General features: G+C 36.9%; 2 protein-coding genes across 2 annotated transcripts; both read left to right on the forward strand.

The window, feature by feature from the left end:
• The first annotated feature begins 10,974 nt into the window (after positions 1–10,974).
• Positions 10,975–15,157, forward strand: LOC118434183. The gene is made up of 5 exons (XM_035847053.1): positions 10,975–11,204; positions 13,603–13,935; positions 14,027–14,274; positions 14,364–14,614; positions 14,696–15,157. Exons 1-5 carry the CDS (start codon positions 10,988–10,990, stop codon positions 14,868–14,870), a joined length of 1,224 nt encoding a protein of 407 aa, XP_035702946.1. The 5' UTR covers positions 10,975–10,987; the 3' UTR covers positions 14,871–15,157.
• A 7,309-nt stretch (positions 15,158–22,466) lies between these two features.
• LOC118435811 (pickpocket protein 28-like) lies at positions 22,467–26,149 on the forward strand. Its single transcript, XM_035852240.1, is given in 12 exon segments — positions 22,467–23,041; positions 23,107–23,307; positions 23,379–23,601; positions 23,662–23,810; positions 23,871–23,992; positions 23,994–24,112; positions 24,179–24,313; positions 24,424–24,559; positions 24,647–24,706; positions 24,998–25,145; positions 25,359–25,456; positions 25,537–26,149. Coding segments are annotated over 12 exon segments (1,899 nt in total). The 5' UTR covers positions 22,467–22,874; the 3' UTR covers positions 25,878–26,149.
• Positions 26,150–27,349: the final 1,200 nt, after the last annotated feature.

Consider the following 27,349-nt stretch of genomic DNA (forward strand, 5'->3'; position numbering starts at 1 on the left):
CGGTGATTCTGTCGGTGAAGGGTTGTCCTCCTGAGATATTATGAGAAATAGTGAAACATGAGAAATATGAGATATAGTGAGATTTGTGAGCCATGCACTAGCGCCACCTATCGGACGGGGTCATGAACTACAAGTTTACCGAGCTCTTTGCCGGATGCATTAGACACTGATATTATCAAGAGTATCAAGACGCATTTTCGTCAAAAGGATCTACAATTCGATGTTTAAGACCCTACGCTCTGGTCTTAGCCAAAAGGTCGCAGGTCTGGCCGTTTTGTGCTAATTTTAATAGCTTGGTCCGAACTAAAGGGGTCGCAAAATTAACCAGCGTAGTATCCTTGGAACTCATTTTCTACTGGAGCCTGTAACCAGGTAACCTGTCTCAACTAAAAATTAAATACGGTAACGTACATCTAATGGATTAAAGTCTCCATTTTTTGACATATGTGACTCGTTACACAATCCTGGTGTAGCTTGAAAAAACGGTTCAATTGTAAGTCATTACATAAGAATTTTTTTAGTTGTTAGGTATTTGATTGCCTCACTAATCCTAAGAATAAGCAAAACTTTGCCCAAAAAATGCTCATATCAAAACATTGTCCTATATTTATTCCGTACTCCGGTCAAGCTCGTGTACTCTGGAGTATTCCGATATATGTATGACAATATCTGCATCCATAGGTACAGAGTTAATTTCCTGCCTTGTGTGATTAAATTAGTGTCGTGATGAAATTCTACATTGAACGAAATACATATTTCTTCCTCTCGATACAAATTAGAAAATTGTCGTTCAATACAAAATTAGAAAAATTCTCATTCAAATTTTCTATAATTCGTAAAACTAATTATCTATTCACGTTGGGGCACTAATCCTAAGAAATTCGCAAATTAAACGAAAATATGAATTTTTTCTTTAGTGGGGATATTCTTACTGAAAATACACAAATACGCATTCTAAAAAAAATTACGAACTTTCGCAACCTTGTTATTGTTAGAAAGATTTTTATAATGTAAGCTTCAAAAGTGAATGAGGACCAAAAATATGACTCGCCATATTAAGGGATTAATTTAAAAGTGTGGTAATTGTAAGAATTCTGAGTAGACTTTCCGGAATTAGCTTTTTCGTAACTGATGGGTTAACTGTGCCGTATGCTAATACATAAAAGGAATTTTATTGCGTATTTAAGTTTAGTTACAGTTAGAATACTGAGATTTTTACAAGTAAATAAATACTTTGAGTGTGTTCTTTTATTCGCACAGAACAAAGTTTTACCTAATAAATCCTTTTCTGAGTTTAGTTTATATCCATTTCTGATTATTTTGTAATCAATGTCGCATATTTGGTGGTTCCACTTTAGTAATTTATTAGGTTCGTTTCGATCCAAGTAATATGTCTGGATCTCATACGTAGATAAGCTCCACAACTGGACGTATGTAATGGCGTATTCCTCAATCAGCTATATATTTCTGAGAAGTTCTACATGTGAACTTGAAATCATCACTCTTTTAGAAATATTATGATAAGCATCGAGTTGTCATGCAACGACGACGCGAAACCACAAAACTTCCCATCATCTCGACACAACTCCTGGAAACTTATTCGGCCACTTTTGACACTCCTTTTTTTGAACAACGCCCCATTGCCTGGAATTCTAAGAAGAAACAATTTACCATACGTGACCCAAAGTCATGTAAATTGTACTGGTTTAACGTATTTTGTGTACTCGTCTTGACGAATGGCAGTTTTATGTTGGTGATCTTGAAAATGAAACAACTTGACGCGGCCTGGATTGGAATCTTCTTTCCTTTGCTTGGCGTCATGATTGCGGGTCTGTTTGACTATATGTTGCTGACGACCTACTACGCCCCAGAAGTTGCGAATCTAATCATAAATTTGATGAGGTTGGAATGTCGAGTACTGAATGGTAAGCAATAAGGAACAGATTTTGCTAGGGCGAATTGGTTTATTTTCAAGCAGGTTTCTTGCTACAAGAAAATCTAATTTTCAATCCCTAGGGTTCTAAAAATGATCAAAGGCATGATAAAAATGATCAAAGCTTTAGTCAGCTAGATTTTTTTATAAATTTCAGAATCCCTACCACACGTTTTGGAAAACGTGTCCCAATTCAAAAACCTAGTTCTGATCTTGAAAGTGCAAAATCCAATCTTTGTCGGCCTCTCCTTTGTCTTTGCTGGTCTTGGCGTCTATCTAAAAATGTGTCCACATGGTTTCCTCCTTGAACAATGGTTCGGACCTTATCTCGAGACGCATGACCTGGCACGATGGACACTGAGGTTCCTCAGCTTTCTCGCAATGGGAGTCGGATGCGTGGAGCAAATGCAAATCAACGCGATGCTAAATGCGTTCATAACGTCGATAGCGTTTTCATGGGAAAGAATTGAAAACCTAGTAAGCCAACTGCCAACCAGAACTGCGACGGAGTTTTCCAATGTTGTCGCGAATTATCGCCAACTCCATTTAATTGGCAAGATTTCGAGCGATTTCGTATCGGGTGCTGGAATCCTATTGATTTACGTTATGTCCGTCATGTTGTCGGGGTTTACTTACGTGACGATTAAGCTGTATGGGAAAATGCCACTAGAAGCATATCTTCTGGCGCCGTACATGTTTCTTATCATATTTGGCATCTCGTATTTCCTGCTGAGGGCACTGGAAGGAATAAACCAGAAATGTGTGGAGGGTTTGGGCAATTTGAGGCTGTATGAAATTCGACGGTCACTGGAGCGGAGAATGGTCAACGCAATCCCGGTTTTTGCCATCCCTTGTGGACTTCCAGGGTATAAGATTTTTCTGATTGAAGATGGTTACAAGCTAAACTTTTATTCTACTGTGCTGGACAATGCGTGGAATTTGCTGCTGTCATTTCCTAACCCGTAGGGGCTGCACATTTTTCAATCATGTATAAATGTTCATATTTGTGCCGGTAATTGTTTGGTCCTATTCTTCATGTATGAACTACTTAAATTGTTACCTTTTTTTCACATCATGAACATACATACAACAATTTATTGTAAATATATTAGTATATAATTATTTCAAATAACTCAACCATTAATTAAAATGCTCTAACAAGGGAACATACCGAGGTGTCCAACGAGTTAAGGGTCGACACCTATACCAAAATGACCACAATACATGACTTATTAAACAAACTGAAGGAATTTCCGTGTAAAATTCACTTTTCGTCAGGTTGTGACGATATTTGTGACGAGCGCATGACCATCCGGTTGCCAGAGGGAGAGGTCGGCCGCTGAACGATCAGGTCGACCACAGAGAAGCGTCGTCGTCTTCACGTTCGTCTTCACAATTTCAAAATTTTCACAAAATTTCAAAATTTTCATAAAATTTCAAAATTTTCACAAAATTTCAAAATTTTCTCAAAATTTCAAAATTTTCACAAAATTTCAAAATTTTCTGAAAAGTTCAAAATTTTCTCAAAATTTCAATATGTTTTCAAAATTTCAAGATGTTTTCATAATTTGAAAGAATTTGAAATCTCTTAAGAGGAAGACGTGAAGAGGACGACGCTTCTCTGTGGTCGACCTGATCGTTCAGCGGCCGACCTCTCCCGCTGGCAACCGGATGGTCATGCGCTCGTCACAAATATCGTCACAACCTGACGAAAAGTGAATTTTACACGGAAATTCCTTCAGTTTGTTTAATAAGTCATGTATTGTGGTCATTTTGGTATAGGTGTCGACCCTTAACTCGTTGGACACCTCGGTATGTTCCCTTGTAAGCCTGAAAATATAGAACTAAAAACAGAAAAATTGGACAATTTTTTTACGAAAGCAGAAAATCTAAAAAAAATTAAAATGAATAAAATCTTTTTCATGCAATGGAAACAAACTGGAATAGAGATATTTAGATTTTAAATTAAAATAGTGTCAAAATACGTAATTTATTATTCATTAAAAGTATGAATTGTATCGCAGAGTAGAGTACTCATTTACATCTTATGTTCTAAAAAAACTAAACGACCAGCGCCTCACACAATTTCCCTATCTGAAATTTAATTTAAAAAACCGTCTCGTCATCTTATAGTAAAAATATCTCCTCCAGCTCTCGACCGGCTGGAAGAGATCCTAAAATTGCAGCAACATTTCCACGCTGCACTGCAATACTCATCCTCTGTAGGAGAAACGCTGTTGCTCTCTTCTCCTCCGTAACAATCGTGATTCTGGATCCGATTTCCTTGATGAGGGACAGACCCTCCTTGCCCCACACTCCAATCGTTTCAATGGCTACGGGCACAAAAAGTAATCTGTCCTGCAGAAATTCATATTTCTTATTTTTGGCGTCCTCAGCCTTCTCGGCTGCCGCACCAGGATGAACGCAGGTTTGAGGGAGGTAGGATGGTGCGAAGGTGTCCGAACAAGTGAAATCCCATACCAAGGGTCTCCCTCTCGCCCACGGGATCAGTGTTAGGCCGTCAGGGCGCTTCCCGTCTTGTCGAGAGCAACCTGGTGGCTCTTTGATTGCTGGGGCCCCGGCAGATCGGAGCGCTCTATAAATCACGTCATTGGAAGCGGTGTGTCGCGAATGACGACCTGCGCTCCTCTTGCACTTTAGGCCATGATACCCTTTTGATGTGACCTCAGCTCCACAAGGACATTTGTGAGGTTGGCATATGTCGCAACCAAGACGAAGGGTCAAAATGATAAGTACATAAGTATGTATCTATATAGCCCTGGCTGTTTGGCTTGGGGGTGAGAACCGGTGGCGTTCGGCACTCGGAAGGTCTATGGTTCGATCCCTCATATCTCGGCAGCTGGGGCAGCCCTCCCTGGGTGCCAGTTACACACATTGTAGCTGGACACTCAGTAGAGTTGACTGAGCATACTTACCTTTCCATGGTAGTATTCGCGTCCAAAGGGGCATACAGTAAGATTGAATAGGCAGTGGTGGGTAGAGGATGGGCGGAGTGGGACTGGCCCCGTAAGTGCAGGGGTGAGTGGTGGTGCTTACGGCAAGCCGGCGTCTCTTCCCATGTTACTATCCTTAAATGGTTTCTTGATCCCCATATCTAATCAATAGATATGGAGATTATACCTGAGCAACTGGATAGCCACTGTCATACGGTGTAATGAGAGGATATGCAATAGATCTGATGGATGATCTGAGCATTGGGCTTCTCCAACAGGAGGAGCCCTCCTCCCAAAATACATACATACATACATGTATCTATACGATTTGACTTCTTTGCATCCTCGCATTGTTATATTTTAGTGTGATTTACGGTATGAGGACTTGATATTCAAAACTGAATAGTTTTATTTAGAACCAAGCTTTCAACAATTGTACATTGTTTTCATCAGGGTTGCAGAAACATAATTTGCAAAAACGGGGTCTACAAATTTTTGTGAAGTATGTATCTAGTATGTAGTATGTATCTAGTTAAATCATTATTAGATTACCATATCTGTAAGATTTTAAATATTCTTTTGTTTTGTACTCTACACTTACGAAGCATATTTATTACCCATAAATATTTTTTTATAATGTACACTAATTTTTGTGTTTTGTTAGCCTTCGAACTTTAAGAATGAATAAAAACTCTTCAAGAACTCAACCAACTATTTCACAATTTTATGTTACTATTAATCCTAAATATACCGTTCCTGAGTCATTCCAATATCATACGTATTTTTAGTTTAAAAATATGACATAATTATGAACAAATTGATATGATCTTTTCGTTCACCACCCTATAAAGAAATTACTAAAGATATTGTACAGTCAAATAACCCCGAAAAAAAGTAAACACGCAAAGTCTTATCAACATGTGCGAATGGTCCACAACAAATCTTCAGTGGCCGACAACTCGCTAATTGTTTTCTGCTATGTTGCGAAAATCTTTGCAATTTCCACCCCCTCACAAAATTCTCCGAGTTTACCGTCACATCTGCAATTAGTGGAAGCACCCAATGTCCCAAACCTAGAATCGCTACTGTAACCGAGACCATAATAAATGTTACGGCATGTGGCATCGTATCGGCCATTTTAATCGCGATATACCCCATCACGACGACACACAAGAAGGGTAGGACTAATCCGATAGGTATTATGTAATAGAAAACCTCATTTACTACCTTATTCAAGACTTGAAGTTGACGATATTTTATGAAGCTTTTCATATATTTGGAAATATTTTGAAACTTTTTCCAAGAATTTTGAATCGTCCCCTTCTTTAAGACCGTGTTTAGCGTTAGGGTCACATTAGTTAGTACATTTGCACAGCCAAAGATCATCATGCAGCCGTGCAGGGTGGCAGGAAAGATGATCAGTATTCGGCAAAGTACTTTCATTTTTTCTGAGAGGAATGAAACATTGCGAAACCAGAGGTATGTCCCGTCAACATTGTGGCGTCGTAGGGGGACCGTGCTGGCAGAAATGGTTGACGTCACAACGGCGAGTACAAGTCCGTGAAGAAATAGTCCGACTGATGATGAAGATGCTGACCCATTTCCTAGAAAATTCGGACAGTTTAGAATTTTTGTGTTGCATAAAATGTAAAAAAACGGTGCTTTGGTGTCTTAAAGGCTGAAAGTAGAAGTCTACAACTGAGGTTGATATATCGCATCCAGCGATACAAAAATTCAAAACATCAACAAATTAAAAATTCACCGGTGAATGTAGAGTATCTTTTTACGACTGAATTAGATAACATTTTTTCCAACTTTTCAATATGCAAATAATTTCGATGGATCTAATTTCAAATTACAGTACAATAATTTGTAACAAATTACACCAATAAGCCACTCACTTCTGCAATATGTGGATAAATGTTTACAAACGCAAAAAATGTTTTTTCACATGGAAGCACGAAACCAGTATTGATAAGTACGTTTTTGTGTATCTTTAGTCGTGTAAATAAAGGTCTATACCTTGATCATACATACCTTTGATTTTCTCCAAATTCCGTAACATGAAACACATTTCGTTCACTTTCAGAACGAAAGTGAAAATAATAGTGGTCGCCACGGAATTAGAGCACGACCGCAAGATTAAAAGGAGCTGCACCGTGATGGTAATGTCCGCATCTTTCTTATCCGACGCCATATGTCTGATCAACATGGCCAAGTAAATTGATCCAATTATAGCAACCAAGCTCGACAAGAGGAACCACGGGATTAATTTTTTCCTCTGCGTTGGCCTTGGTTCCCAAGTGGCCCTATCCCACGTGATGAATTGGGGGTACAGATATTCGCTAAATATTGCGAAACGTTTCAGTGCCTCGAATTCTGTGTGCGATGGAAGAGAAAACTTTGGTAGGGTGAACATTTTTGTACAGAATTTCATAAATTTTGTGAATTTTATTTTTACAGAATGTTGTAATTCTGATGTGAGACACACAAACGCTTGTATCTGTATTACCAAAAATTGCGTTTGACGTGGTGGCGTCATACTTCCCTTGTCATTGACCTCGGGACTAAATTTGCGAAAACATCGTCGTCTGTAAAGTATTATGTATATGCAAATTCATAAGTACATATATACGTGCATGCATGCATACATACATATGTATGTACATACATATATATCTATAATTATGATTAGTAGAAACCCTGACATTAAATGTTGCCCAGCAATTTATAGATATTTTGTATTCACGACTTTTTAGTCCGTTGGTATTGTCAATTATAATTTTTACGTATAATGAGGCATTCTAGAAGATAATGACGATTCCAACATGCACAGCGATAAATTAAGTACTTATTACGTATTTAAATACCCTACTTGCCAGGAATGGGTAAACTATTTAGATATATATAGACAGAAACTATCTACACACGGAAGGAAGTCCTAGAAAATTTTTAGTTTGTAAATAACGTTAATTACATTAATCATGCACTTACATATTTACTCCTTATGAGCAAAAGTAAAAGTTTAAAAAATATATATCAGGCATGTACTAGTAATTGTAGAATCTATCGATTTCAAAGATAGCAAAGCTATGTATATTTGACACAATCTAAATAATTTGTCTATGCATTTATAATGTAATTATTGGAAAAGGTTATTATTGTGAATGCATTAAAATGGATGTCAAATTATTAGTATGGATTTATTTCTTATGAACAAGTTCCCTTTAATGCGCATATCATATACATATATGTACATTTACATAGGTTGAACTTATCATTGATAAGGATCAAATATTCTAAATCGAGATGACCGAAGATACCGTGTAGTACAAAACCTTCGACAGAAAACCTGTTCTCGACCCCTTCACCAAATAATAAAACGGTCCGATGTAAACCTTCAACTTTCCACAACTCTTTAACTGTCTCTTCCGATATTTCGAGTATCCCTGAAGCCCCCAAAACCTAATAAATTCCTCCGACCTTATCGTCAACTCTGCCATGAGAGGCATAATCAAATGTGCCATGCCCAAAACTGTCGAAATAATACACAAGCTCAAAAAAGTGATGGGAAGTGGCACCTTGAAGGTCATCTTGATCACGATATATCCCATCCCCACGGCACAAACGAACGGAAGAAGGAGTGAAATTGGGAGAATAAAGGACAAAATTTGGTTCAACAAAGTCGTCATTATTTCAAGTTGGCGATACTTGAAGAAACATTTCGGAAACATAAAAAGCCTACGATTTGTCATAGATTTCAAACACTGCTTAAAAAATAGTACTAAATTTGTCACGATTATTTCGAACGCGAACATAGCAACGCCGATGTGTAAGGTGAATGTAAAAATTATGAGCATTCTCAAAATTAACGTTATAAATGGGGAGATCATGGTCACATTTCTAAACCAGAAGTATGTTATATCAATATTGTGTAATAGAGTTGGGACGAGGCAGGTCGCAAAAGGGGCTGAAGTCACAAGCGTGATTAAGGTGTGAAGAAATATGCCGACGAGGTCCAACTCAGGTTGCCCCGATTTACCTAAAATAGCGAGAGTTGAATTTTATACATTTTTACAAATTTGGAGAACAAATTTTGACCAAAAAAATGCAAAAAACACAATTTTTCCAACATCGTTCATGCAATTTGAAAATTTCTGCATGAAAAGAAGAGTCAATTGTTCTTTTAAATAGAGCAGTTTCGCATGCGCATAATTAGAAGAACCAAAATGAGTGGAATAGAAAAATTGACTAATTAAGGAAATTTCAAAAATCTTACCATGGTCAAAATTCAAAATCTTTTCCATTTTCAACAAGGACTTGAACAAGTAGCACAACTCTTTTGCATGGAGGACGAGGGTCAGACTTACAGCGGTCGAGATTGAGTAAGCTGCAAATACGAGGACGAGTAGTATTCCGGACGTTAAATTAATGTCTGGATCCTTCCGGTACGAAACTAGTTGTTCGAAGAGCATAAAGAAGGAATTTAGAGCAACGAGGGCCGTACAGAAGGATAAGATGTACCAGACGGCCAGATTTCTTTTCTTATTAGGGCGAGGTTCCCACGTGATCCGATTCCAAGTTATGTACTGAGGATAGACCATTTCGCTCAAGATTGAAAATCGTTGTAGAGCATGAAACGACGTGTGTGGTGGGATTGAGATAGATTTTAAATGATTCATCATGATCGCAAATTTCGACATAGAAATCTACTTCATCAATTTTGTCTTCAAAATATCGTAATCAAAATATGGAAATGTTAGAGTATTGTCTTTTAGGTTATTTAGATAGTTTTGACACAAGTTGTATAATGAGGATTTAAGGAGTTAAAAATTTCAAATGAACTGAAAGAATGGTAAGAATTTGCATGACCAGTACAAAACAAATTTTTATAACTGTTTGTTTAATTCGATACGAATAACTGGAGAGTAATTGAGATTATAAATACAAAAATATGTGTACATGTATATACATGTGCATTTATGTATGTACACTAATACTTCTGAACATAATTGATACCCCATGCACATGTACATATGTATTTACTGGAAAGTAAAAATTACAAACATAAATAATCCTTTCGATCAAACCATATCCAGAACCTTGATCAAGGGAATACCCTAAAATTTCGAACAACATGGGTTGCTAATTACAGGGCAGATGTGCGTATCTAAATATCGGTATGAAAAACGTTACATTAAAGCTTGCAATGATTGGCTGAAATCGTGGGTGTGTACAATTTCAATGACGTCAATGCCCATCCCAAATTGACAACATTTATCTCGTATCGCAAAATTATGGTACCCAGATAATATGTCGAATTACAGGTTATGTAAGTTACGTAATATGTATTTGTTTGTTTATATGTACAAATTTATAACCTCAGCTGGCCTGTGCATTGCAAATATTTTTTTTGGAATGATGAATCCGTCACAATTTCGCAGTTCTTGATGGAAAATTATCTCTGCTATGAGTCTAAAATTGTGTTTAAACATTTGATCTCCAGCCATTATTTAGGCTGGACACTAAACTCATTACAAAGAAATAACAACTATTATGTAAATGAGAACCATGCGTATGTGTGCATGTACAATGTATGTATATGTGTAGATCTTGAGGGTCCAGCACAAGATCTGTAAGTATAATAGTAGTCTCACAAAAACTTGAACTTGACTCAACTCCTGTTTGCACAATTCCATTCAACTATTAAATTCACTCAATTCCGCCGTAATTCCTGCATCATTTTTATGCAACACATAAAGAAGTAATCATGCCAATAGAATTACGTCACGTTAAATTTCCTTACTTCCCAAATATCCCAGGGTTGCCTCGGCTTCGTTTTAAAATCCTTAATGACCAACATTATTTCGTGACTGGGGCTGAAATGGGTTTCTTCTCTTGTCTAATTCCCACAGGTGTAATGACTCAAGTCAATTACAGATATTTTCTAGTAGGGATTACCAGCATGCCAATTTCATCCAAGTAGGAAATGTAACAACGCATCAAATTTTGGTGCAAAGTTGCGCAATCATGGCCAAACTTTTAAATACAAAATGCGTAACTTGCCCATTTCCAGTTCAGTTCATTTTCAACTCTTCATATGAAACGAGGATTACGATTTGTAAAACTGTTCGAATTTGATTTGCTAAGCATGGAATCAATAAATGTCCAAGTTTCCATCGATATCAAACAAGTTTCTGATAAATATAGTGACAAGGTTAAAGCCCGTCTCGAATGTGTGCCAAAGTTAGACTTTGAGTTACCCTTCTTCCTTCCAAAAGTTTATAGGAAAAATTTCCAGGACTTGTCAAACGAAGGTGAGTTTGTATGCAGATTAAAAATTTGCCAATGGTGTGCGGAAGACTCCAGCCCACGGACCCCAGCCCGTGGGAGTCCAGCCCACCATTTCCAGCCCGTGATTAACTCCAGCCCGCGATCTCCAGCCGTAATTATTTCCAGGCTGGAAATAATTACGGCTGGAGTTGCTTTGCTTAGCTCGAACCAGGATTTATTAGAAAACTCAAGTTTCTTAAAATTTTCTTTTCAAAAATTTTGAAATTTAACCCTCCTATATTCTAATTTGCAATTTATTTTACGACTCCATACTAAATTTGAGCTGAATGTATAAACTCTTAGAAATCGGTGTTGGTCACCCGTTAGTACCTCTGGTTACTTTTTGTTCATATTTGACTTCCTATTATTTCATGAGAATCCACTAACTATCACCCTGCCGAATTTTAACTTCTTACTATTTCTAAAAATCGGTATGGGTCACCCCATAGGGTCGCTGTAGACAAAAAATTTACCAATTTCACTTCATATTCTTTTATTAGGGGTCAACAGCAGCCGCTTTGCCAAATTTCAGCTCGATTGGATTTTCTCTCCAGATGTACATAATGATTGCTTTTTGCACTATAACCCAAAAAGGGGTACATGGGTGTGGCTCCCTTGCTGACTACTCGGTTTTCCAGCTTGTGTGGTGGCACAAGGACTAAGCATACTCGAAACCACGTTTTGATATTCATTTATGTATTGGGGCAGGAGATATTTATGGGCTGGAAATAATTACGGCTGGAGATAATTAAGGGCTGGAGTTGGTGGGCTGGAGATCGCGGGCTGGAGTTAATCACGGGCTGGAAATGGTGGGCTGGACTCCCACGGGCTGGGGTCCGTGGGCTGGAAAAATCCGCAAATCTTTGCCAATAATGCTGAATAAATTCAGGCGGCATATTTTTTACATTGCTAAAAAACGGTAAACTATATATGAATATGAGTTATGTAAAGTGTCGGCATTTGGCATTTTACCAAATTTTATTAAATACAAAGACCCAGGCGATGTTATGTTGACAGTGGACGTACTCACGGAAATGTGTTTTCTCGTATCAAAACTTAGGTCCAATTATTTGCGAAATAAAAGCATGACCATTTTTTAGATCAATTTACACACCCCATAGTAATTTTCTAGCATAAAGGTTTGCAAACTTGCAAATTTTGGTGAACCTTACGCGTTACAAAATAGGTACATATGCATTTGTATATGTACTTGGTATGCTCGACTTGAGACATTTCCGACGATTGTTGTGAGTACGCCCAGTAGCTTTGCGAGAAGGGTGGCCCGACCAATGTGCAAAGACAAATGTGCAAACGACAAATGTGCAAAGACGTTTGTGCAAATGATAAATGTGCAACCTGACAAATGTGCAGCCCGATAAATGTGCAAACGATAAATGTGCAACCGATAAATATGCAGGAATTTTTCCAACAAATGGTGCAATATATCTTGATATAATTTAAACATGAAATCAAATTACATCTCCTCAAAAACTTAAATTTGAAACATTAATTTTGTGGTGGCATCCCGTATGATGTCTGTTGAAGCTGTAGATCTTATATTGAGCAGTATTAATTTATTGTTAACTTCATATTTTACTAAATTATATTTTTATGGTGCATAAATTTCCTGGTACATACATCTTCGTGAATTCGTGAATTTTAGCCTATCGTATAGGCTGGAATTTTGTACATATAAAAATTCTAAATTTCAATGAAATAATTCGGGATTTACTTATTTGCTGTCATTTTAAATTCTGTCCCCGAGGGGTGTCCCTAACTAAAGTTTAATTGTCACTAGCTAAATTTAGCATTACATAAATGTAAGGTTAGCATTACAGTGATTCGGCACGGGAATTTTATTATAAAATTGACAGGGGTCAACCCCGTTATAATTATGATTAGTAATATTTAATAAGTATAGAATCTCCATTATATGATCTCCAGCTTCATAAGCTTCACCACAAAATTAATGTTTCAGAATTCTTAGTTTTTTGATAAGATGTAATTTGATTTGAAGTGTAAATTATATCAAGATATATTGCACTATTTGTTGGAAAAATTCCTGCACATTTATCGGTTGCACATTTATCGTTTGCACATTTATCGGGCTGCACATTTGTCAGGTTGCACATTTATCGTTTGCACAAATGTCTTTGCACATTTGTCGTTTGCAGATTTGTCTTTGCACATTTGTCACCCCATCGCGAGAAGATTTTATTTCGTATGTAATTTAGAAAATCATGTACATATATATATTTACAGAAAAATTGTGTAAATACGTTCAAAGATGTTATAAATACTATGTACAAACATTCATTCAAGCGAATTTTCTCAAAGGAAGTAACTTTGATTACAATAATTTCTAAATTATGTATTCCACAGAACAAGACGTTCTCCTAACGCAGACGGAGTCTGTAATCAAAAAAGTCTCGGCCTGGCTGGAAAATCAATTCCCCGTCGTCATGAAGAAAGGAACTGCTTCAAAAATCACGTCGCATTCCGTCTCTTACGTCAAATATTGCTGTCCTCAAATCTCACCGGATTCAGATCAATTTTACCCCTTGGTTAGGGCAATATCCGTCGCCCTCCTAATCGACTTCTTTGTTGATGACACCCAACTATTTTATGACTACGATTTTAATGATTTAAGAGACGGTTTCGAAGTCTTCAAGTCCTTAATGGATGACGTATATGAAAGAGATCTCGATTACATGGGTAAGTTTTGTTTAAAAACTTATACATACAAAATCTTTACACTCATACTTATGTAAATTGCAATTTTTAACATACACATTTTTCCTCGTAGACGAGGAAGTTCATCAAAAAATCTTCAAAATGAAAGAAATTCATGGCAACAAATTTGCCGCAATGCTTGTCGGTGCAGCTTTTGAGCTAACAAACGACTCCGCCTGTATTTTTGGAGCTCGAGGAAATTCTCGAAAGCAAGCGTTTTTCTTTAACAAGGTTTTAGAATCTGCACTGGCAGGACTATTGTTTAAAAGTGGAGATATTGAGGAATGTTCGGCAAACACGCATCGATACCTTCGCTCGTCGGTGAGCCAAAACCCTAATAAATGAAATTGAAGTATTTACATAATTTTGGAAATTTAGAAATTTGAAAATTTCCTTCTTACATTTTTTAGGACGGGACAATAGCTCACATGGTGAACGTAATGGCGGTCATACGAGACGCAATCGTTCCCAGGAAAGTGACAGAAAATCCAATTTTCCGCCGATTTCTTGCCACAGTTGACGAAATTTCTGGAGCCTTTAATGATATTTTAGGACTACAAAAGGATATTCGAATTGGCGAAGAAAATGGCAACGTCATGTACAAGGTGAAGAGGGGAGTGGAACTACAGGTTGCACTGGAAGAGGAAATCAGCATTCTTAAGTGAGCTCTTTTTTGTCAAATATTTTCAACGTCATGCCAATAGTTCATGTAATTTATGTCGAAACCGTTTCTGATTTACAGGAATAATATCAACGACTACATGAAATTGAAGGAGATTATTGTCAAATATTTTCCACTGGACAAAAACTTGGAAGAATACTTCGACATAACAGATTCCGTCTTGTTTGGGCTTTTCCAAGTCTTCACGGAGTCTGAAATTTACGGGATGAGAGATCACATAAAAATTTCTGTATAAATTTCATAAATAAATCCCTGAGGATTATTTACCTACGTTAAGATTATCTATAAATTGTGTACATATATCCACATTACGCAATTTCTCAAGGCAGGGATGAAATAAAGATATTCCTTCGAACAATTGCGTAATACTCTTCAGTTTTCATTTATCAACGTCTTGTTATCTACGTATATATGTAAACGTATTTGTAAATGCAAATGTAATATGCATGTACATATGCATGGTCATTCTGCGCGAGTTGAGCGACTAAAAAAATAAATAAACTCAATTTAAAACTAATTTATGTATTATAGAGAAGTTTTCATAATTATTGGAGTTTTGACTCTTCAAACTTCAATAATAACCAAATTTTTTAAATATTTGAAAATCATGTCAGTTCATCTGGTATGCAGAAAGGAAAAATTAAATAGCCATAGATTTGTGCACATCGTCCCGGATGCAAACCAGATTTATAATCTGATATCCAATGACGTTAAAGGATTAATTTAATTTCAATTTCCTGTAGCTTTTAGAACGTAAATTACTGCCTTCCATGTATTTACATATGAAACAAAATTATAGGCATGAAGAATGTTGTAGTATGCATAGGAACTAGTAAAATACTTACCATTAGCTTAAGTATGTATGTATTTATATATGTACGTATCATCAACTAAATATTTATATCTCATTATTGCTATTTTATTCCGAAAAATTTTCATGCTATTTAAATATCCTCGTTAATATTGGCAGAAAATAACGAGGTTGACACATTACACATAAAAAATAATCCAACGGGTCCGGTCACGAAATGTCAGAACAGCAGTGTATTTACTAAATATCCCAATATTTATGTATGGAAGGACTTGGCTTCTAATATATAGAAAAATAATTATGTATCTATGTAGCAAAAACCAAATAGTCGTTTCCTCCAAATGCGTACACATATAATTATCATTTGCCAAAACAGACAATATCATATATGACATTTTATTTCCGATCAGACATCAAGACGAATAACAGATCATTTTCCAATAGTTTTTACAGATACTATCACATAGAAAATATTTTATCCATAGAACAGATCAAATATGTTTGCAAAAAAAATGAATACCGCATCTGTCATGACCTTATCAACAATACAAATTCTTCTACTACTGATAACATCATCGTCGTTGTCTTCATACACCCAATTTAGCTGGGCAGACTTGATTTCACATTTACCACGCAACTATGAACTAAATTTCCGAAGTTGTTCCCCCATAAGGAAGTTGGAATCATACGTTATTTCTAACTTTCAGCTTGACCATGTCAAAACAGTACAATCCTATTTTTCTTTTTGTACGGAAACTCTTGAATCATTCCTGGCCGAGCGAGAATTATTTTATTTCCGAACGATGAGAAAATTTTCGCCAAACAACAAACTGTTCATTCTGCTGCCTTCCGAAACGTTAGAAAGTCTTCATTACCTGATTACACGCACCGGATATGGAACGGATTCTAGTTTCAGAGTTCTGTTCTACGGTCTGGTGGGGGCAGGACATTTGCAATATTTCTTAAATGCTTTTCACGATCAGAACTTGATTCCAGAACCAAGATTTATGTGTCCTTTAGTTTTCTTGGGGGTATCATCTGAGGCGACAGACGGTGACATGATTACCTTGACATCGGGACACATTTTGTGCTACACGTGTCATGAAAGTAGACGGTTTTCGAGGGTTGAATTGAATAGTGATCCGGTCACCCTACTTCGTCTTCACGTAGAATTAAATTCTAATGGGCATGACGGAGTCTTACAGCTTTTTCAGGTGGCCGAAAGAATCCCAACTCCCGAAGAGTTTGAAGAAAACCCGAGGCTGACACAATGTGAGAAATATTTTGGTTCTGAGCCAAAATGTGAGAATTCGTTATTAGTGATGCTACAACTTGCTATGGAGAAAGTCAATATTTCGAAGATAGAAGGTAAGCATTTCATGCGATGTTTGCTCTGAAGTCGAAAGTATATAGTTTAAAGTAATTGGCTGAACAGTAAGCAAATATTAATAGTTTCAAATTGAGACTCTAAATTCATTGGAAAATTTTCTGAGAATTTATTCGGTTTTGGGAAAATAATATGCCTACCAGGAAACTGTTCAGATTTTTTTCTGTTGCTGAACAATACGACAAAATTAACATAAGCAAAATAATAGAAAATAAACCTCTTCGAAAAACTGATTACCTACATTTTCCTAATTATTTATGTATCCTTTAGTGCATTACTTTCACTATACATCATAAACTAAAATAGTGGCGCAATTTGATATATCTAGAAGAGTGAATTTGGAACATAGCACTCATAACAGGGCGGGAATTTCATATACATATTTGTATAGAATGCCCACCCTCTCATGGCTGCGCTTATGATTTCGAAGCGTAATTTTACTTTAGCGATTTAGTACAAAATTCATATTTTATGCAAATACATGTCTAATCTATTTCAGTCGTTCCTGCGTGCTCTCCATACGACGACTCTTCCTGGGCCGCGCTCCTCATCTGCTTAGGAACGCTGGAGATGGGCGCCGTCGACAACATCTCGGACTATGACCACGCCCTCCTTGCCGGCGGTTTGCAGCGGACGATGCATTCACTTTACTGTGTTGAGGAAAAGACTTTCACTGCACCCACGTGGACTTGGTTCGTCACTCCGTTCGACTGGGAAATCTGGTTCCTTTTGATAACATCAGTAATTTTGTTTGGCCTTGTGCGCCGTTCATTTTGGGTATCGTTTGACGTCATTTTCTACTTCATCTACGTCCCGATAAGAAAAATCGAGAATTTCGGGTTTTTCACGTTTCCCACATTAATCTTTATTTCGTTTCTTTCCTATCATTATGAATCTTTTACAACCACCTCGCTGACAGCACCACTGAATATTCTCATGTACGAAACTTTGAAAGAATTAGAAGACGCGGGGTATAAAATGGTTATCCCAGATCGATCGAATTTCCCCTTTGTAGAATTTTTAGTGGGAAAGTACTACAATAAAACTATGGGGAGACCGTTAACCCCAGATGATATCTATATTGACAAGGAAATCAATGTTTTTGATGACACTTTAAAATACGCATGGTTTAACAGACTCGCAAAAGACAAAGGACACATTCCCATTCAGGACGAAATTTTTACCAAGTTGGACAAGACTGAGGTAAAAATTCGAACGGATAAGGTTTCCTGTTTCGTGACTGAGCAGGCTTTGATGTCAGTATCGGTTCGTTTGCAACTCTATGGTCCGTTGCTGGTTTCTACCGAATTTCGTAGGATTTTTGTCTGGCATTTGGAAAGTTGGATTTGGAGTTGGTATTTGAATATGAGATGGACGCATTTTGTGAGACGTCTGAACAAGGAGAGGTTTGAAGAAGATTGTGGCGAAGGATGCCAGCAGTTTAGGAAACTTAAATTGTCTGAATCAATTGGATTATTGTTCATTGTGCATGCTGCGCTTTTGTGTGTGGCAATAATTATTTATTTGAGAGAAGATTATGCTAGGGTTAGGGGCATATTAGTTTATTTTTGCTTAAAAGGCAAGGAATTCATATCAAAATTATGGACAAAAATAAAGTACAAAGGGAAGGATAACAAATTGAAGGAAGAATGGATACAACTATTTGAGAACGAATTTAAGCATATTAATCAGCGATAATGGTATTATGTAGAAATTTATGTAATCAATCTTAGAACAGTAAGTAACTGAATAAGGGTATTAATTAAGTTAGGTACGTTAATCGTGAACTGCCAAAACTGTATAAATATAATATAAGGTATGCAGCCTGCATACATATGAACGCATATATGTACCTATTGATTTTAAGGCAATATATATGTATGCATATGTTATATATTTATGCATATTATGTATTTGACTCAACTGCATGACAAATAGCATCGATACGTGTGTACACCACACAAATACAAATAAATATGTACATGTTTTTAATTTTCATTGCAGTTTGCGTGTCATTCGACTTATGTATCTAAACACGTGGATAGAAATAGATACCTGAATGTCCCTCACTTGCATACGTACTTCACGAGCGTACCTCATGAGCAGACGTCGGATATGAATGAATGATAAAACCTCAAAAAATGACCGTAAAAATCCCCAAAATATGACCATAAAAATGACTTTATTTTTCAAATTTTTGGCTTAATTTTTTGATATATTTTCTTGTAATGCTAAATTTTTATCAATTAAACAAATTCTGGGGTGCTTTAATTCATTCCCAATGAATTAAATCACCTTAGGCGAAAGTGAACGTAAATTTCTGAAAGTTTCTCACAATGAATAATTGTGAGAAAACTGAATTTTTTGTCATTTTCCGTCGATTTGGTTGCCAAATCTTAGAATTTGGCCAAAAATGATAAAAGGGTTACTCCATGAGTTATGGTAATGGACCTGATGTCGAAAATCGATTTTTTTGAAATCCTTCAACTGTGTGTTAGAGGACCTTAAAATATGCAGAAAAATCATTTTCCCGGAATTTATAAAGTCTGAATGGGGCTGGTAGGAGGGGGTGTGGTTTCCGTTGAGATACCACCTTTTTGCAGCCGCTATTGCACTCAGGGGCTTCAAATTTCACATAAAGCTACCATAGGCCAATACAATTGCGGGTCTTTTTTTCTTTTTTTGAAATTAGGTCAAGTTGACCGTTTTTAGGTCAAAATCCGCAGCATATTTGTCTGAAAAACAGACGTCTTAGATAACCCCATAAATGGGGTATGGTTGGAAAGGTCTCGGAAAGAGGATTAAGAATATATATACTTTGTGGGGTCTGGGACCACTCCCTGGTGTTCCAGAGGCAGAACAATATTTTCGAGTTTTGCCCATCTATTTCTATGTTAGCTCCCCTATCTGCTGCAGTGTTAAAATCTGGAGAGATAGAAAATTCTCATTCTTCTGTTCTAAAATAACAGGGGGTGGTCCCTGACCCCACGAAGTAAATATATTCTGACTCCTCTTGCCGAGACCTTTCTAATGATGCCCCATTTATGGGGCTATGAGAGACGATCTGCAGAAAAATTTGACATAATGCACATTTTGACCTAAAAAAGGTCACAGTGACCTAATTTCAACAAAAGATAAAAAGACCCGCAATTCTAATGGCCTCTAGTAGCTATGTGTGAAATTTGGAGCCCCTGCGTGCAATAGCGGCTGCGTAAAGGTGGTATCTCAACGGAAGCCACACCCCCTCTTATCAGCCCTATTGAAACCTCAAAAATTCGGGGAAAATGATTTTCGTTCATATTTTAAGGTCCTCTAACACATACTTGAAGGAATACACAAAAATCGATTTTCGACATCAGGTACATTACCATAACTCCTGGAGTAACCCAAAATGAACGAAAAAAAACCCGAAATATGATCGGGAATATGAATATGTCCTAACACCCGAAAATATGACTAATATGAGAAAATATGCTTTGACCTACGTGACCTACTAGTGACCATAAACATTCTCAGAAAGTTTGGCGACTGTAGATCAATAAATGGAAAAAGTCATTTTTCATTCATATCCGACGTATGGTGATGAGCCAACCAGAAACCTACCCATATTTGCGATATTAAACACCCACACCCACACACATATTGGGCGGTGAAAGTAAATATGCACGTACCCAGGTCGATTTCTTCATGTGCCACAGTGCGGCGGCCTTATGGGGGCAATTCCGGAAATTCTCCAGACATTTTTTTGCAAAAATTTGTATATGCTCTTCTATCCTGAGGGTTGGAATGACCCTCAGTGAAATTTCGTTGGGCCACACCCCCTGGGGGGCGAAGTGGCCCCCCGCTTGACCTTTGACATTATACTGTGGCTGAGACTGTAGGTCTATGTGTGTGTAGCTTACATTCCAAATTTGAAAGCATTTGGTCTACCACAATGCCGGGCGCAGTATGGCGACACTTGCAAAACCCCCCTTTTCGGCCCTTTTCAACCGCTTATAACTTCGCTAGGTGGATCGATAGAGCTTAGCTGTTTGGGGGATAAGATGACACACATTCTCAAGATTCATCCCCTGCTAAAACGGTAGACCCACTCTTCCCCCATTCAAAGGCATCAGGTTTTGAATTTCGGCGTAATTGAACAATGTCGACATGCCCACATTGTCGACACTTCCGTGTCGACACGATCAAAAATATGTGTTTCCATCATCTTGTACATATGGATGCGATCGCACATAGTTGAATGTTATAGTCAACCGATATTTTTAACCACGAAGTGTGCAAAATTTGTCATGCAACATGTGTCACTTGGTTGGTGATTATAAAGAGTACGAATGAAATTTAGCTTCTGCAAGGTTGTGAAATATTTGTATTTTCTCGTGAGATTTGTGAAGAAATCAATCGGATAATCCCACGAAAAACTAAGGCCAAATGAAATAAAGAATGGGCACTTACATACATATACAAATATCTACATATGTAGGCATGTATCTATGTGTATCATGAGGTTCTGGCCTACTTACAATGAGTAATTTACATGTGTGCATTTAATTATATACATACATAGGTGCACTCTGTCCGGGGTTATGGTTTCGAATTTCTGTTATGTTAGGATTTTTAAATTTACGACTCTTGTGCAGTCAGTTTTTGACTTACTTTTTAGCCCGAACCAGGGCTTATGTAATTGTCATGTCCGTCTGTCTGTCTGTCCGTCTGTCTTTCGATAACTCTCGAACGAGTTGACCGATTGACTTGAAATTTTTACTATATGCATATTGGACAAAGTTAGGAAACGAGTTCGAAGATGGGTGACATTGGTCCAGTGGTTGACCGGTGGGGGTCATCGGAGTGGGTGGGGTATAATGCACCAAAATTTCAAAATCGTCATAGAAAGCTCAAATTTGGTACACAGGTTGCTAATGGCTCCTAATGAAAGAATATGAAGTGAAATTGGAAAATTTGTCAACCCGAGGTACCCGAGGGGGTGACCCATACCGATTTTTCAAAATCATCCAATCGAGCTGAAATTTGGCATAGAGGCTGCTAATGGTCCGTAATGGAAGAATATGAAGTGAAATTGGTAAAATTTTCATCCAGAGGGACCCTATGGGGTGACCCCCACCGATTTTCAGAAATTAACATAGAAAGCTGAAATTTGGACCTGAGATCCATACTGCTTTTTCACGAAGTAACATGAAGTTAAATATGAACAAAAATTAACCAGGGGGGCTATAGAGACGACCTCCACTAGGAAGTAGTCAAGGGAAGGGATAGTAAATATTTTTAGAATTTGGAGCCTAGTAATACGAAGGATTGCTGGAAGAATTAGTGCAAAATAGCACATAATTTCATAGAAAACTACTGACAAACATGGGTTTACTAATCATTCCTGGTTCGGGCTAAGCAAAGCTGTACTGATAGGTTTTTGTAAGCTTTAACAACGTAAACTGTGCGGTGTAAACATTACCCATACAAACTCTGTGATATATGTATTTACATATACATATGGATAAATGACTTAAATGTATGTAAATGTATTTATGTGTATAGCGTAGGCAAAATATAATTGCAGCATATAGTAAAAATTGACATATTGGTGCATGTTTTTCTCAAAAATCCTGCTGAAGAACAAATTAATTACCGATGATAAGTATACTGTCAAAACGTATTTATCTAAATATGACCACTTCCATAAATAAGTACCTATGTAGGTTAACGTGACGTATGCATGCATGTACATATGCACATACCTACATACATACGTAGCCCAGTAACCTAGAAGCTAAGAAAGAAATTTATCGAACTGTTAGAGAACAACAATTATGAATCTTTTATTAAAGGTGGTCATCCATTTCGTTCTGTGGTTATGAGTTTCGTTCCAGTGAATTATTGCATTAAAAATTGCGACTGAAATTATTTTTGGCACGTGTACATAGATTCCAGTTATACTCGATAACCCACAATGCCCGACTTTAGTTGAGAACTTCGACTACGGGTATGCACATTTAATTTCATTGAAAAAGACTGTGATTAAAACTGCAACAATGATGACCATACTGAACTCAAAGTCACACCAGCTTGACCTCAAAGTAACAGATGGGGTATTTCTGAAAGACTTGGACTGGTGGGAACCGACCTCACAGTACTGCATGGACAGCAGTTTACACGGTCTACGATTTATTGGACAGCCTAAGCGTCACTTGGTGGAAAGGTAAATATTCAATTGTAGTTACATAAATATGTGCATATCCAATTAATTTTCTTCATTTTGTGCAGAATCTTTTGGATTATCGCGTTTCTCGTGTCGGTCGGATTTGCTACCGTTTTGATCTTCCAAATCTGGGACAAGTACCGCCTCACCCCAGTAATCACAGTATTCCAACCAAAAGATACCAGAATTAATCTCTTGCCATTTCCTGCAATCACGATCTGCAACACGAACAATGTGCAGAAATCGAAGGCCGAGGAGTACGAAAAGTCAGTAAAAATATGTAAATTAATTTTAATTGCATGAAATGCATTCATATTAAATATTCACTATTCTGCAGACTGGTTATTGATAATCCAACAAATCGTGAAGCAAATCATGATCTTTATTTTTTAAATCATATTTGTGAGTCAACCATGACATTCACCGATTCCTTCAACCTTTCCCTCGAAGGCGGCGCTGTGCGAAAAGATCTTATTGACCACGTCGTTAAATTTAAAACGGATAGAAATATATCGTTTGGGACAAAAGCTGGTCAGCGTATTGTTCACCTTTTAAGAGATGTAAAACTCGAAATTTATTTCAATTTAATTCAGGATAAAGAATGTTTTCCAAATAAATAGGTTACTCAAAAATGTGACGAGATGATCCTTCTCTGCATGTGGGGAGGCGATGTTATGAATTGCAGCGATTTGTTTGATGAAATTGAGACTGATTTTGGCTACTGCTGTGTCTTTAATATGGCTCCGATGTCTTTGTTGATGAATTTGAGGTAAGATTGTCAAACTAATTTCAATATATCCTTTGGCTATTTGGATATTTTGTTTAAAAGAAATGATTCTCGAGACGACCCTACCAGAATTGAAGACTGGAAGTCACTAAACTTGGATACGGACAACATGATTCTAGAAGAGGAGGGATCATTTGAAAATGAATACGTACAAAGGTTCGGAACACGACCGAAATTCCCGCACAGGCAACGCCGACCTGGGAAAACAACGGGGACTGTCAGTCCTGCTGAATCCGGACGAGGAAAGTTATTTCTGCACGAATACTGATTCCGTTGGATTCATGGTAAGGTTAATTGTGTATTTTTTACATAGTTGCTGGTAATTAGATAATAGATTTAGAAATTTCCAGGCATTGGCTCATCTTCCTTTCGATTTTCCGAACGTGGCTGATAAAGGAGTCCCCATTAAACCGAATACTGAGACCTATCTAAAAATCGAACCTGACGTTGTCACGGCTGGAAGTGAGATTCAAGATTTTCCACTTGTAAGCATGGCGTTATGTACATAGTGCATCATAAAATTTGATCTTAACTACATTTTTAATCGTGAATTATGCTGGTGATATTAACTAACACCAATCTAATTTTGTTGCAGGAAAATCGTAACTGTTACTTCGGCCAAGAATTTTCCCTCAAGTACTATAAATACTACACAATGTCCAACTGTGAAAACGAATGCATTGCAAACATAACGTATAACGAGTGTAAATGCATTCGCTACTACATGCCGAGTAATTTTCTTGCAACTAACTTTTATTTAAGGCCCCATTTTAATATTAGAATATTAAATATTTTAATATTTTTCTATCTTCCAACAGGGAGCGAAGAAGAATATATTTGTGGAGTTAAAAAATACAATTGTACTGAGACAATTCTTAGTAAGTAATCATTCTGAAAATCCATGCAAAATTAATTTTCCTCATCCGGGTTTACTATTTGATACATAAACGTAATGAATGATAGAAAATTTAAATGACTTAATTTGAAGTACATATTTTATCTGGTTTGCCGCTGAGCTTGTTTGCAAAAATTTGCATAATGTTTTCAGTTTGGCAAAAATTCGTTAGCTATGTAATCATCGATTTAAAAAAAAATTATTTGGTGTCATTATGGCGTAAATAGTTTATCATGTTAGAAATACAAACGACTTGTTTTGTTACACGTTACAGGGGACATTTTACAAGAGGGATTGCAAGGAAGATGCAAAATGTGTCTCCCCAGTTGCACAGATATCGAATTCAAAATGCGAACTAGCTTCATGCCCATTCGGGGGGACATTCCTCTGTGGGAGTACACAAACAGGACAAATGCGTCATGGTTAGTTCGCAATTTTCCATTATGAGTTTCCAAATTCAAATCGCAATATTGATATTTTCTTGAAATTTTGATAATTACTTAAAAACTGAAATGCGAACGTTCGAAAATCACGTCAAATTTTTGGCAAACATGCAAACTTTGCTTCCATGTTAATGATACCTACTTGTAATGAAAATGCTATTATATGCGAATAATTTCTTCTGTTCTTGACAGGGTTGGTAAAAACGTGTCCATCCTTCACGTCCATTATATGGCGGATAATACCCACCCGAGGCAGAGAAAAGAGCTGTACGGTTTCATCGACTTAGTTTGTAAGACGTTAAATAAGAACGTTAACTTAATCCACAACAATTAGTTTAGGCATTATTCAAATAATTTATTTCGTGCTTAGCCAACACTGGTGGTCTTCTCGGACTTTGCATGGGGTTCAGCGTTCTCAGCATACTGGAGATAATTTATTTCCTCACGCTGCGACTTTACTGTCAGACCCGATCGGGCAGGAACACGGGACACAAAGCGTCTCGGGGCATCAAATATGCTTACAAGAAATTCAGACAATTTCTCGGAGTGGAACGATCCACAAATGTGACAATGTTCTATTTTCAACATGGAAAAAATAGCATCCAGTTTCTCGACAATCCACCGGCAGGAGACAAACTCTGCGACGTAAATGTTCCTCAAAATCAGTTAAGAATTATTGCGAAAACTGTCGACAATAGATTTTTTTGGTAGCGTGATTAACTTTGTCAATGTATGCACAAAGAAGAAAATTGGTACAAATCAAGTTCAGCATTTAAGATTAGTATCATTAAGTACGTACGCATAGGTTAGAAGAAGCGACATACATATTTATTTAAATAGACGAATAATTTAATTTTTTCCTAAAAAGAAACAAATACTTATTTTCGACAGGATTTTTTCTCAAATGATGATCAAGCAAAGTCTGAGAACTTCATAAATTAAATAAATTAACAAATAATTCAATTGTTAGGCATGAATGGCAATGGGTCGATAGTTGATGAGTCTAATTCTGTTATTTATGCATGAAAATACATGCTTTACCAGGGTGCATAAACATTTGTTGTCCGTGGTTTCTCCTAAGGTAAGTATATATGTAAAATGTAAAAATACCAATTTTCATAAATGCATCTATAGTATGACTATTAAAAAAAATTTATGCACGTTTGTAATAAAGATCACATAATACAATTCATTATTACATATATCATAAACTACTTATTTAACAATTAGAATTAGAGTTATCGGACGACATGATTGTTTTAATGCAGATATATATTTTTATTCCGAGCTTTCGATACTACAATTGTATCATCTTCAGGGAAAATTTTAGAAATCGAAAAACAAGAATGATTTCACTTCAAATAGTTATTACAAACTATTTTTGTTCAAAAACGGTATCGTTATTTAATAATCTCTAGAAAATTTCAATTTGGAATTTCTATATTCACGCAGTTTCTTCTCGACGATGGTTGTGATTAATCCACAACTCCCAGATTTCGTCCTCGTCATATTTATTCTTTAAGTTCTTATCAAAGAGAGGAATCACGCTGATACTTCCATCCCACGAGGAGCAGGCAAGATATACGCGTCCATGCGATATGAAGAATATTTGTCCCAAAAATCTCAGCCCAATTGGCCCCAACGTTCTGGCAAATGTTTCATGATCCGCGATAACCATTTCGAGATGGATAAACAGATAAACAGGGTCTAGCTTTTTAGATTTTAAGCGAGTTAGCAATTTCCTAATCGATCCCGCAATTTTTTCAGCATCCCTCGAAGGCATTGGGTACAAGATAGCAGTCGATTTTCCAAGAAATTTGCTGATATTCACATGTTTCCGAGAAATATCCACGGATACGGAATTTCCCAACCTTCAATTATTTCAAAATTGAAGTTGTATGTATTTCAAAAGTAAATCAATCATGCTTAATTTACCTTCGCAATTCCTCAATTTCAATCAAATAATTCTCCAGGACTGGATTCCAACAGTTTTCCGAGATAAATTCCTTCCCCTCGGCTAGCAAAGTGGAGTCAAATTCCACAAAGATGTGCAACGTGTTCCAATCTTGCACCAGGTTGACGATAGCGGATGGAAAGCATTCGTGACGAGATGAAGTAATTTGGATCAAAAAACTTATTATGATGAAAATGCTAGTTATCCAGAAATTAATCATTTTGCAGAG

Source organism: Folsomia candida, unplaced genomic scaffold, assembly GCF_002217175.1.
Source record: "Folsomia candida strain VU population unplaced genomic scaffold, ASM221717v1 Fcan01_Sc001, whole genome shotgun sequence".
NCBI classification, from domain to species: domain Eukaryota; kingdom Metazoa; phylum Arthropoda; class Collembola; order Entomobryomorpha; family Isotomidae; genus Folsomia; species Folsomia candida.